The sequence below is a fragment of the Rhinopithecus bieti genome, unplaced genomic scaffold (assembly GCF_001698545.2).
Source record: "Rhinopithecus bieti isolate Rb0 unplaced genomic scaffold, ASM169854v2 scaffold_12155, whole genome shotgun sequence".
NCBI classification, from domain to species: domain Eukaryota; kingdom Metazoa; phylum Chordata; class Mammalia; order Primates; family Cercopithecidae; genus Rhinopithecus; species Rhinopithecus bieti.
In genome coordinates, this window is record NW_016807423.1 from 1967473 (window position 1) to 1980190 (window position 12718).

Consider the following 12718-nt stretch of genomic DNA (forward strand, 5'->3'; position numbering starts at 1 on the left):
GAGACGGAGTCTAGCTCTGCCGCCCAGGCTGGAGTGCAGTGGCCGGCTCTTAGCTCACTGCAAGCTCCGCCTCCCGGTTTCACGCCATTCTCCTGTCTCAGCCTCCCGACTAGCTGGGACTACAGGCGCCCGCCTCGTCGCCCGGCTAGTTTTTTGTATTTTTTAGTAGAGACGGGGTTTTACCGTATTAGCCAGGATGGTCTCGATCTCCTGACCTCATGATCCGCCCGTCTCGGCCTCCCAAAGTGCTGGGATTACAGGCTTGAGCCACCGCGCCCGGCCTTTAAGTAGACATTTAAACACATGTGCAATGAAACCCTGTAAAGGCTAAGATAATCTGCACATGGCAGAGTGGAAGCACTTCGGGGAAAGGAGTCACTTCTGGAGGGGTGGAAATGGTTAGGAATGGCTTTGTAGGCAAGGGGATTCTTGAGCTGTCTTCAGAGTTTAATAGGTGATTACTAGATGCAAGAGAAGGCAGACTAGGAAGCAACAGTAGCAGTGCAGAGACCAGAATTATGAAGCAGCATGTTCAGTTAGTAGGAAGGCTTTCCCTGATCTAGTCTCTGTCTAATAAAGCAAATACAAATATAGTGCTTCTCATGGGATGGACATTATTTTGTCTACTTTACGCAGAATAACATTTAATCTTAACAACAACTCTGTGAAGTGAAACTGTAATTATCCCCATCATAAAATTAAAAAACAGGCATAGAAAAGTTTAGTTTGCCCTATTTCACACAGCTAATAATAAATAGTAGATCTAGAATTCAAACCTAGGCATTCTGACTCTATGTTCTGTGGACCTAACCACCAGGCTTCCTTCTGGAAGCTGAGGACACTGAGAGTTTTAAATGTCAGGCCCCTGATCATACCACCTATGAGTGACAGAATCATGACTCAAACTCATCTTTTGACTCTTTTTTTTTTTTTTTTTTTTTTTTTTGAGACAGGGTCTCGTTCTGTTGCCCAGACTGGAGTGCAGTGTTGTGCAGCCTTAACCTCCCAGGCTTAGGTGATTCTCCCACCTCAGTCTCCCGAGTATGTGGGACTACATGCATGCACCACCACACCTGGCTAATTTTTTATAGAGATGGGGTCTCACCATGTTGCCCAGGCTGTTCTAGAATTCCTGGGCTCAAGCAATCCTCCCATCTTGGCCTCCCAAAGTGCTGGGTGCATGAGCCACTGTGCCCGGCCATCTTTTGGCTCTTTTTTATTTTTATTTGTTTTGAGACAGAGTCTCGCTCTGTCGCCCAGACTGGAGTGCAACTGGTGTGATCTCAGCTCACTGCAACCTCTGCCTCCCAGGTTCAAGTGATTCTCCTGCCTCAGCCACCTGAGAAGCTGGGATTACAGGCACCTGACACCATGTTTGGCTACTTTTAAAATTATTTTTAGTCGAGACAGGGTTTCACCAAGTTGGCCAGGCTGCTCTTGAACTCCTGACCTCAGGTGATCCACCCGCCTGGGCCTCCCAAAGTGCTGAGATTACAGGTGTGAGCCACCACGCCCAGCCCATCTTTTGCCTCTTAAGCGTCCAGTGCTTTTTCATAATAACATTAGATGTGGTGGATGTTATATAATGCCAAAATGAAATTAAATTCCAGTCTGAGGCAATGCTTGCTAGAATCTAAATGACCATATCTTTACATTGTGAATGTTATGCAAGAGCCTTCACTTTGTGCCTTGAGTATAGTAGGTGTTAAGCGCTGCACTTTAGATGTTGACATACCTGGGCCCAGGAGTAATAATAATTATAGTAAAGTTGCAACAAGTTATTTGGCAATTTGATGTTGAATACATTGTTTCTTCTGAATGTTACATTTTAACACATTTAAAATTACATCATTGTTGTAAGTCAGAGAAAGTAGTTTCAGTTTAAATCAATAAAGATCGGTCAGGCGCAGTGGCTCATGCCTCTAATCTCAGCGCTTTGGGAGGCCCAGGCAGGAGGCTTGAGGCCAGGAGTTTGAGACCAGCCTGGGCAGCATAGTGAAACCCCGTCTCTATAAAAAATTAATTAAAAGAATTACCCAGGCAGCCAGGTGCAGTGGCTCACGCCTGTAATCCCAGCACTTTCGGAGGCTGAGGTGGGTTGATCACCTGAGGTTGGGAATTCGAGACCACCCTGACCAACATGGAGAAACCCCCGTCTCTACTAAAAATACAAAATTAGCTGGGCATGGTGGCACATGCCTATAATCCCAGCTACTTGGGAGGCTGAGGCAGGAGAATCGCTCGAACCCAGAAGGCAGAGGTTGCGGTGAGCTGAGATTGTACCACTGCACTCCAGCCTAGGCAACAAGAGAGAAACTCCATCTCAAAAACAAACAAACAAAAAAACCAGGCATGGTGGCACCCGCCTATAGTCCCAGCTACTCCAAAGACTGGGGCAGGAGGATTGCTTTAGTGCAGGAGGTTGAGGCTGTAGTGAGCCATGATCGTGCCACAGCACTTCCAGACTGGGCAATGGAGCAAGACTCTGTCTCTAAATAAATAATAAGTAAATAGGCTGGGCGTGGTGACTCACGCCTGTAATCCCAGCACTTTGGGAGGCCAACTCGGGTGGATCACCTGAGTTCAGGAGTTTGGGACCAGCCTGGCCAACATGGTGAAACCCCATCTCTACTAAAAATACAAAATTAGCTGAGCATGGTGGCCCATGCCTGTGATCCCAGCTACTTGGGAGGCTAAGGCAGGTGAATCGCTTGAACTTGGGAGGTGGAGGTTGCAGTGAGCCGAGATCACGCCATTTCACTCCAGCCTGGCAACAAGAGTGAAACTCCGTCTCCAAAAATAAATAAATAAATAAATAAATAAATATTTATGACCTTTTACTGTGCTTCTGTTCTGTGGTAGTTTCTGTAAAGAGATTCTTTTCAAAGTCAAATAGGTTTTTTTATTACCTTGAGTTTGAAAAAAGGAATTAACCATTTGGTTTGTTTTTATAATTGTGTTCTGTAAATCTAGGTTCAGATACAAGCCTACATTTGTGTTTATAGTGATATCTTTAAAAATTGGAGGAATAAGAAGATGAGCCAATGGCTGAATTATTGGAGGAGTCTTAAGTCATTTCATACTTTTCAGAATCCTAACATGCTTGTGTTTCTGCTGTTAATTCTAGTCAGACATCTTTTAATGTTTTCTTTTTTTCTTTTCTTTTCTTTTTTTTTTTTTTTCCAGACAGGATCTCACTGTCACACAGGTTGGAGTGCAGTGGTCCAATCTCGGCTCACTGCAACACGTGCCTCCAAGGCTCAAATGATCCTTCCACTTCAGCTTCCCAAGTAGCTGGAACCATGGAACCATAGGCACAAGCCACCATGCCCGACTAATTTTTTGTATTTTTGGTAGAGATGGCGTCTCGCCATGTTGCCCAGGCTGGTCTCAAACTCCTGAGCTCATGTGATCCATACACCTCAGCCTCCCAAAGTGCTGGGATTACAGATGTGAGTCACCTCACCCAGCCTAATATTTTCAAAGAATAAAAATTCACACATCAGAAGCCCACTTGGTAAACTCTTACTTCTTCAGTGTCAGCTCAAGCATCAGTTCCTCTAAAACCTTCCCTGTGTTTTCAATGACAACTAGGTGTTCCTTTTATTGTATGCCCACTATATCTTGGATATTTTTCTGCTGTGGCACCAATGACATATATTGAGATTTACTGAATTTGTCTTCTCCACTTAGTTGTGAATAACTCGAGGGCAAGGGCCCTTCATTCCTATCCTCCCACTTTTACCAAGGACAGAACTGAGAATACATATTGGTAGACATAATGTTTATCTGCAGCTAAGCTTTTCTTACTCTGATTGCTAGAGTTGGGAATTATGCATTTGACATAGTGGGTATCAGTAACCTAAATAAAAATAGCCTAGTATTGTGTGTACTTTGATTTTTGTTACATTGGTTTTTTTCTGTTAATTGTTTTTTCTGTACTTGCAGTTTGTAAAAATGGAATTTCAAGCAGTAGTGATGGCAGTAGGCGGAGGATCTCGGATGACAGACCTAACTTCCAGCATTCCCAAACCTCTGCTTCCAGTTGGGAACAAACCTTTAATTTGGTACCCATTGAACCTGCTTGAGCGTGTTGGATTTGAAGGTGAGCTATGACAAAGTGAGCTGTGAACTCATAAAACTTTTAGGGGATTTGATCCCCATGATTTGTCAGCATTATGAGAGTGAGAGAGGATGACTAGAACTCATTGGCTGAAGACTGGCTTTTTAAGATAAGGAATGTAGGAGTACTCTATTGCTGTGTGAAAAAGGTTGAGAGGATAGCAATAAGTGTTGTCGTTATGGAGCTGATGTCCACAGTGATCCAAGACGAACCCTGTAAGGATATCAGAAAGAGCAGATGGAGACTCTTAAATGCCTCATAGTCAGTACTTAGAGTCTATTATGTACCAGGCAATATTTGTATTATCTGATACATAATATATATATGTTTTAAATTGTGTTTTGATGTAAGTACTAGGTTCTGTATTAAGCATGGAGGTACAGAATTGAAAAGACAGCTCAGGCCCTGACTTCCAGAACCTTAAAGTCTAGTGATCCTCTCTACTTTTTGCTTGGGTAACTAGGTAGATAGTTATACCATTACTAGGTAGATAGTTATGCCATTAAGTAGGAAAAGGAATAGGAGACAAGGAACAGTTTTGTTTTGTTTTTTTTTCTGAGACAGGGTCTTGCTCTGTCACCCAGGCTGGAGTGCAATGGCACAATCTCGGCTCACTGCAACCTCTGCCAGGGTTCAACCTCTCCCAGGTTCAAGTGATTCTTCTGCCTCGGCCTCCTGAGTATCTGGGACTACAGGCGTGTGCCACCATGCCTGGCTAATTTTTTGTATTTTTAGTAGAGACGGGGTTACACCGTGTTAGTAGGATGGTCTCGATCTTGTGACCTTGTGATCCACCCACCTCGGCCTCCCAAAGTGCCAGGATTACAGGTGTGAACCACCATGCCTGGCCAGGAAAAGGTTTTAATGAATTTTATCTTCATTAAAATAATGAGTTCAGCTTTGGTCACATTGAGTTTGAGGTGTCCTATATTTAGATATAATAAATCAGGGTGCCAAAGCCTGAGGCCCAGTCTTGTGATCCAGTGTTCATTCCATTATTAGAGTTGCCTCCAATAGGAAGGGGTGGTAGCTTAATAGCTCTCTCTCTGTATTGAATGAAGATTTAAAATGTTGGAGTCTCACTCTGTCACCCAGGCTGGAGTGCAGTGATGTGATCTCAGCTCACTGCAGCCTCCACCTCCCAGGTTTAAGCAATTCTCCTGCCTCAGTCTCCCAAGTACCTGGGACTACAGGCGTGCACCACCACTTCCAGCTAATTTTTTTTTATTTTGAATAGAGACAGGGTTTCACCATGTTGTCCAGGCTGGTCTTGAACTTCTGACCTCAAGTGATCTGCCTGTCTTGAACTTCTGACCTCAAGTGATCTGCCCGTCTCGGCCTTCCAAAGTGTTGGAATTACAGGCGTGAGCCACCACGCATGGCCCCATTTGGTTTCTTTGATACAGGGTCTTGCTCTTTTGCCCAAGGCTGGAGTACAGTGGCATGATTTCAGCTCATTGCAACTTCTGCCTCCTGGGCTCAAGCGATCCTCCCATCTTAGCCTCTTGAGTAGCTGTGACTACATGCACGCCACCACGTCTGGATAATTTTTCTTTTTTTGTTTGGCAGAGACAGGGTTTCGCCGTGTTACCCAGGCTGGTCTTGAGTTCCTGGGCTGAAGTTATCCACCCGCCTTGGCTTCCCAAAGTGTTTTTTGTATTTCTTCCCATTTGTATATTTGATGAACGTTCTTCTGAATTTTTCATATCAAGGAGAAGTGGCATATAATATATTAAAGTGTGGGCACCATTCATGTAGACCTGATTTTTTGTTTGTTTGTTTTTTTGAGAGAGACTCAGTCTGTTGCCCAGGCTGGAGTGCAGTGGGGTGATCTTGGCCCACTGAAACCTCTGCCTCCCAGACTCAAGCAATCCTTCCACCTAAACCTCCAATTTTTTGAAGTTTTTTGTAGAGACAAGATTTTGCCATGTTGCCCAGGCTGGTCTTGAACTCCTGGGCTCAAGTGATCCACCTGCCTCGGCCTCCCAAAGTGTGGGATTTACAAGCATGAGCCACTGCGCCCAGCCAGCATGTTTTTTAATCCAAGATTCCTCATTTATAAGATGAGACTGCTGTAAGAATTAATTAGGGGAGGCCAGACGCAGCGGTTCACGCCTGTAATTGCAACACTTTGGGAGGCCAAGGCTGGTGGATCCTTTGAGCCCAGGAGCTGGAGACCAGCCTGGGCAACAGAGTAAAACCTCATTTCTACAGAAAGTACAAAAATTAGCCAAGCATGGTGGCACATGCCTGTAGTCTCAGCTACTTGGGAGGCTAAGGTGGGAAGATTGCCTGACCTTGGGAGGTTGAGGCTGCAGTGAGCTGTGATAGTGCCACTGCACTCCAGCCTGAGTGGCTGAGTGAGACCCTGTCTGTAAAAAAAAAAAAAAAAAGAATTAATTGGGGGAATGCAGGTAAAACACATTGAAAAGGCACAATAATATTAGCAGTTGTTATTATACCTAGAAATAGACCGAATCTAATTGAAATAGTGAAACCACTGTCTACATGAATAAGTTTTTGCTTTTCTTTCTTTTTTTCTTTTGTCCTGTAGAAGTCATTGTGATTACAACCAGGGATGTTCAAAAGGCTCTATGTGCAGAATTCAAGATGAAAATGAAGCCAGATATTGTGTGTATTCCTGATGATGCTGACATGGGAACTGCAGATTCTTTGCGCTACATATATCCAAAACTTAAGGTGAAAAGCGATTTTTTGACTCTTCTTGTTTATTGAAGATAAGTAATATCCAATGCATGCATTATAGTTTTGTTTTGTTTTGTTTTGAGACAGAGCCTTGCTCTGTCACCCAGGCTGGAGTGCAGTAATGTGATCTCAGTTCACTGCAATCTCCGCCTCCCAGGTTCAAGCAATTCTCCTGCCTCAGCCTCCCAAGTAGCTGGGATTACAGGCGCACACCATCATGCCTGGCTAATTTTGTAATTTTAATATAGATGAGATTTCGCCGTGTTGACCAGGCTAGTCTCGAACTCCTGACCTCAGGTGATCTGCCCGCCTCAGCCTCCCAAAGTGCTGGAATTACAGGCGTGAGCCATCATGCCTGGCCCCCAGTGCATTATAGTTTACAAAACTTTATTTCTAATATGTTTTTACATCCCATACTTTATTAGCCATGTACTCTTTAGTTGTTCTTTGATTTGGTTACTAGGAAAGATTTAGACATTCATTTGTCATAGTCACTGGTTTCCTATGTTTTTGAGTAATGGTACATTTTTATTTTTTTAAAAAAAAGACGTACTCTAGGCCAGGCGCAGTGGCTCATGCCTATAATCCCTTTGGGAGGCTGAGGCGGGTGGATCACTTGAGGTCAGGAGTTTTGAGACCAGCCTGGCCAACGTGGTGAGACCCTGTCTCTACTAAAAAGACAAAAATTAGCTGGGCGTGGTAGCGCACATCTGTAATCCTAGCTACTGGGGAGGCTGAGGAAGGAGATTCGCTTGAACCCGGGAGGTGGAGGTTGCAGTGAGCCGAGATCACGCCACTGCACTCCAGCCTGGGCAACAGAGCGAGACCCCATCTCAAAAAAAAAAAAAGATACACTCTAAATGTGTTATATGAAGTTCATGAACAAGAAATGTTAATATATAAATCACAGGAGCAGTTGACTCTGCAGTTGAGAATTGACTGGAAAGAAGCACAAAGGAACGTTAAAAAATTCATAGACCTCCCATGTAATATTTGAACTTTAGTCACCTTTGGTTAAGAAACTAAGGAGCATGTAGATATGAGAACATAGTCTCCCCAGTGGTTGGTGGCCCAAAAGCTGAGAAAGATCCACTGTAGATTGTTCTAAAATTGTTTTTCTTTGGAAAAAATTCAATCGTGATGTTGCCCTATTACTTGAAATGGGAGACAAACTTTCTTCTGTTATTTCTGGTGATTAAAAGGATGTGTTATTTTCAACTGACTTTTGTACTATAAAACAAAAAATTAATGCAAATACATGACTTTTTCACCCCTTTTATTCGGGAATAATTTATACACAGTAAAATGCACAGGTACTAAATATACACCTAGATTACCATTATCTGAATCTAGAACAATTCCATCACCTCTGAAAGTTCCTTTGTGCTTCTTTCTAGTAAGTATTCGATCTTCAGAGTCAACTACTCTTCTGTTTCTATCACTACATATTAATTTTATTTGTTTATAAACTTCATATAAATGGAATCATACAGTTTTGTTCTGGCTTCTTTCGTTCAACGTATTTTTCAGATTCTTTCATGTTATTGAAAGTATAACTAATCTGTTCCTTTTTAGGCTGAGTAGTGTTCCATTGAATGAATATACTACTATTTATTTATCTGTCCTATTGACAGTTATTTGGGTTGTTTCTAATTTTTGGTTATCTTGTATAAAGCTATTATGAGCATTTTTCTGCAGGTCATTTTGTGAAAATATTCTCGGCTGTAGGGTTTACTTTATTAGAAACTACCAGTTTTCTAAAGTGGTTGTACCATTTTATGAAACAGTTTATAAGAGTTGCGTTTGCTTCACGTCTTCATCAACCCTTGGTGTTGTCAGCCTTTTTCATTTTAACCATTCTAGTAGGTATGTATGTAGTAGTATCTCGTTGTGGTTTTAATTTACATTTCCCTGATGGTAATGATGCTGAAAACCTTTTCATATGTTTATTGGCGATTTATATATGTTCATGAAGTGTCTGCTCAAAGCCTTTGTCTATTTTTTAATTGAGTTGTTTGCCTTTCCATTATTGATTGTAGGAATACTTAATATAGTCTAGATTCAAGTGTTTTGTGAGATATGTGCTGTGAATATTTTCCGCCAGTCTGTGGCTTGTCTTTTTATTTAATGGTGTCTCTTGGAGAAAACTTTTTAATGTCGATGAAATCCAAATTACTGATTTTGTCTTTTATGGTTATTGCTTTTTGTGTCCACTCTAAGAAATTTCTGCTCATCTGACCTTTGTGTAGATGTTTGTTTATGGTTTTGTCTTTGTTTTGTATTCTTTTTGAGACAGAGTCTTGCTCTGTCACCCAGGCTGAATGCAGTGGTACAATCTCCACCTCCACTGCACCTCCTTACTGCACCACCTCACTGCAGCCTCCACCTCCCCAGGTTCAACTGATTCTCGTGCCTCAGCCTCCCAAGTAGCTAGGATTACAGGTGTGTGCCACCACACCTGGCTAATTTTTGTAGTTTATAGAGACAGGGTTTCACCATGTTGGCCAGGCTGGTCTTGAACTCCCGGGTTCAAGCGATCCACCCACCTTGGCCTCCCAAAGTGCTAGGATTACATGCATGAGCCACCTCACCCAGCTCAGATTTGACATCTTAATATTGAATCTTTTGATCCTTGAACATGGTATATATAGTCATGTGCCACATAACAATTTCTGGTCAATGACTGGCCGCATATGTGGTCCCATAAGATTGTAATACCATATTTTTACTGTACCTTTTCTATGTTTAGATATGTTTAAGTACACAAATACTTACCATTGTGTTACAATTACCTATGGTATATAATAATATGTTATACAGGTTTGTAGCCTAGGAGCAATAGACTATACCATATAGCCTACGTATGTAGTAGGCTATACTATCTAGGTTTGTGTGAGTACATTCTATGATGTTTGCACGACGAAATCACCTAACAATGCATTTCTCAGAACATATCGCTGTCGTTAAGTAACACATAATTGTGTATCTATTTATTTGTTTCCCTTAGTTTCTCTCAACTGAATTTTGTAATTTTCAGTGATGATTTTTTTTTTCTTCTTGAGATAGTCACTCTGTCGTCCAGGCTGGAGTGCAGTGGTGTGATCAAAGCTCACTGCAGCCTCAGCCTCCTGGACTCAAGTGATCTCCACATCAGCCTCCCGAGTAGGTGGGACTACCGGCATATGCCACCATGCCCAGCTAATTTTTAAAATTTTTACTTTAGTAGAGATGTCTCACTATGTTGCTCAGGCTAGTTTCAAACTCCTGGGCTCAAGCTGTCCTCCCACTTCAGTCTCCTAAAGTGCTGGGATAATAGGCATGGGCCACCACACCCAGCCCAATGTAGAGATTTTGAACATGTCTTGATAAATTTATTCCTAGGTAAATATTTTTAATGATATTGTAATTGGTATTTTTTCTATTTTCAATTGTTTATTGCGTGTGTATAGAAACACAATTGATTTTTGTATTTTGGCATTATGCGCTGTGACTTTTTAAATTATAGATTCGATTAGGACCTTATCATCATATTGCCTGCAAATAAAAACAGTATTATATCTTCCTTCTTAATCTTTATTATTTTTTAAAATTAAATTACATTAATTTTATTTTTTGAGACAGTCTCACTCTGTCACCCAGGCTTGTGTGCAGTCGTGTGGTCATAGCTCACTGTAACCCCAAACTCCTGGGCTCGAGCAGTCCTCCCACCTCAGGCTCCCAAGTAACTAAGTAACTAGGACTACAGGCATGTGCCACCATGCCCGGCTACTTACTTTTTTTTTTTTTTTAGACAGTCTCACTTTGTTGTCCAGGCTGGAGTGCAGTGGCTCGATCACGGCTCACTGTAACCTCTACCTCCCCAGGCTCAGGTGATTCTCCTACCTAAGCCTCCCAAGTAGCTGAGACTACAGGCATGCACCACCACACCTGGACTTTTTTTTTTGTATAGAGACAGGATCTCACTATATTGCCCAGGCCTGGTCTAGAACTCCTGGACAGAAGTGATACCCCAACCTTGCCCCTCAAAATGTTGTGATTATAGGCGTGAGCCACCATGCCCAACTCTTTAAAAAAAAAAAAAAGAAAAAAAAATTGTCTCATTGCTCTGGCCAGGACCTCCAGCACAGTGTATATAGGCATTTCCATTCACTTTTGGCCTTCCTTTCCTACTTTTCTGTATTTTCTCTCAAGTGGATTTTGGGTGCTTCTGATTAGGATGGGGGCTTCCAATAAAATAATGTTGGGTGTGCTGCTTTCTGGAGTACAGCTACTTATTTGTTTAGAGAATATATGGGGAATTCCATCAGGGTAATGGGAAGAAAATTCGGGTCAAGTGTACAGTTCAGTGGTATTAAGCACATTTATAATGTTGTGCAACCATTACCACCCTCCATCTCTATAACCTTTATCTTGTAAAACTGAAACTCTATTACCGTTAAATACTAACGTCCCCCTCCTCCTAGCCCATGGCAGCTACCATTCTACTTTCTGTTTCTATGATTTTGACTACCTCTAAGTATCTCGTGTAAGTGGAATCATACAGTATTTGTCTTTTTTTTTTTTTTGAGACAGTCTCGCTCTGTCACCCTGGCTTGGGTGCAGTGGCATGATCTCAGCTCACTGCAGCCTCTGCCTCCTGGGTTCAAGCATGTCTTGTGCCTCAGCCTCATGAGTAGCTGGCACTACAGGTGCACACCACTACACCCGGCTAGTTTTTGTATTTTTAGTAGAAATGGGGTTTCACCATGTTGGCCAGGCTAGTCTTGAACTCCTGGCCTCAAGTGATCTGCCCGCCTCCACCTCCAGTATTTATCTTTTTGTGATTGGCTTACTTAGCATAACATCCTCAAGGTTCATCCACATCGTAGCATTCTGCAGAATTTACTTCCTCTTTAAGGCTGAGGAATATTGTTTTATGGATATACCACATTTTGCTTAGCCATTCATCCATCCACGGACACTTGGGTTGCCTCCACATTTTAGCTGTTGTGAATAATGCAGCTGTGAATATGGATGTACAAAGATTTCTTTGAGACCCTCTTTCAGTTCTTTGGGTTTATACTGAAAAGTGTAGTTACTGGATTGTATGCTATTTCTATGTTTAATTTTTTTTTTTTTTTGAGGTGGAGTCTCGCTCTGTCGCCTGCAAGCTCCGCCTCCCGGGTTCACGCCATTCTCCTGCCTCAGCCTCCCGAGTAGCTGGGACTATAGGCGCCCGCCATCTCGCCCAGCTGTTTTTTTTGTATTTTTTAGTAGAGACGGGGTTTCACCGTGTTAGCCAGGATGGTCTCGATCTGCTGACCTCGTGATCCGCCCGACTCGGCCTCCCAAAGTGCTGGGATTACAGGCTTGAGCCACCGCGCCCGGCCTATGTTTAATTTTTTAACGAACTGCCATACTATTTTCTGCAGTGGCTATACCATTTTACATTCCCACCAACAGTGTACAAGGTCTCCAACCTCTTTCTTTCTTTACTTGTTTTGTTTGTGAAACAGGATTTCGTTCTGACACCCAGGCTGGAGTGCCATGGCGTGATCATGGCTCACTGCAGCACTGACCTCTTATGGTCAAGCGATGCTCCTATCTCAGCCTCCTGAGTAGCTGGAACCATGAGCGTACATTGCCACACCCAGCTAACTTTTTAGTTTTTGTTGAGACGAGGGAGTCTCGCTATATTGCTCCCAAAATACAAAAATTAACCTGTAGTCCCAGGTACTCAGGAGGCTGAGGTTTGAGGATTGCTTGTGCCCGAGAGGTGAAGGTTGCAGTGAGCTGAGATCGTACCACTACACTCTAGCCTGGGCAACAGAGGGAGATTCTGTCTCAAAATATATATATATATATAAATAAATAATGTGTGTGTGTGTGTGTGTGTGTGTGTGTGTGTGT

General features: G+C 42.6%; 1 protein-coding gene across 2 annotated transcripts in view; it reads left to right on the plus strand.

Annotated features, from left to right (window-relative positions):
• Positions 1-12718, plus strand: part of EIF2B3 (eukaryotic translation initiation factor 2B subunit gamma) — a 155666-nt gene that overhangs the window by 1319 nt on the left and 141629 nt on the right. For both annotated transcript variants that reach the window (XM_017881820.1, XM_017881819.1), the window contains exons 2-3: positions 3949-4105; positions 6678-6823. In XM_017881820.1, the coding sequence (XP_017737309.1) occupies positions 3958-4105; positions 6678-6823 (294 nt within the window). In that variant the 5' untranslated portion in view covers positions 3949-3957. The remainder of the gene's footprint in view (positions 1-3948; positions 4106-6677; positions 6824-12718) is intronic.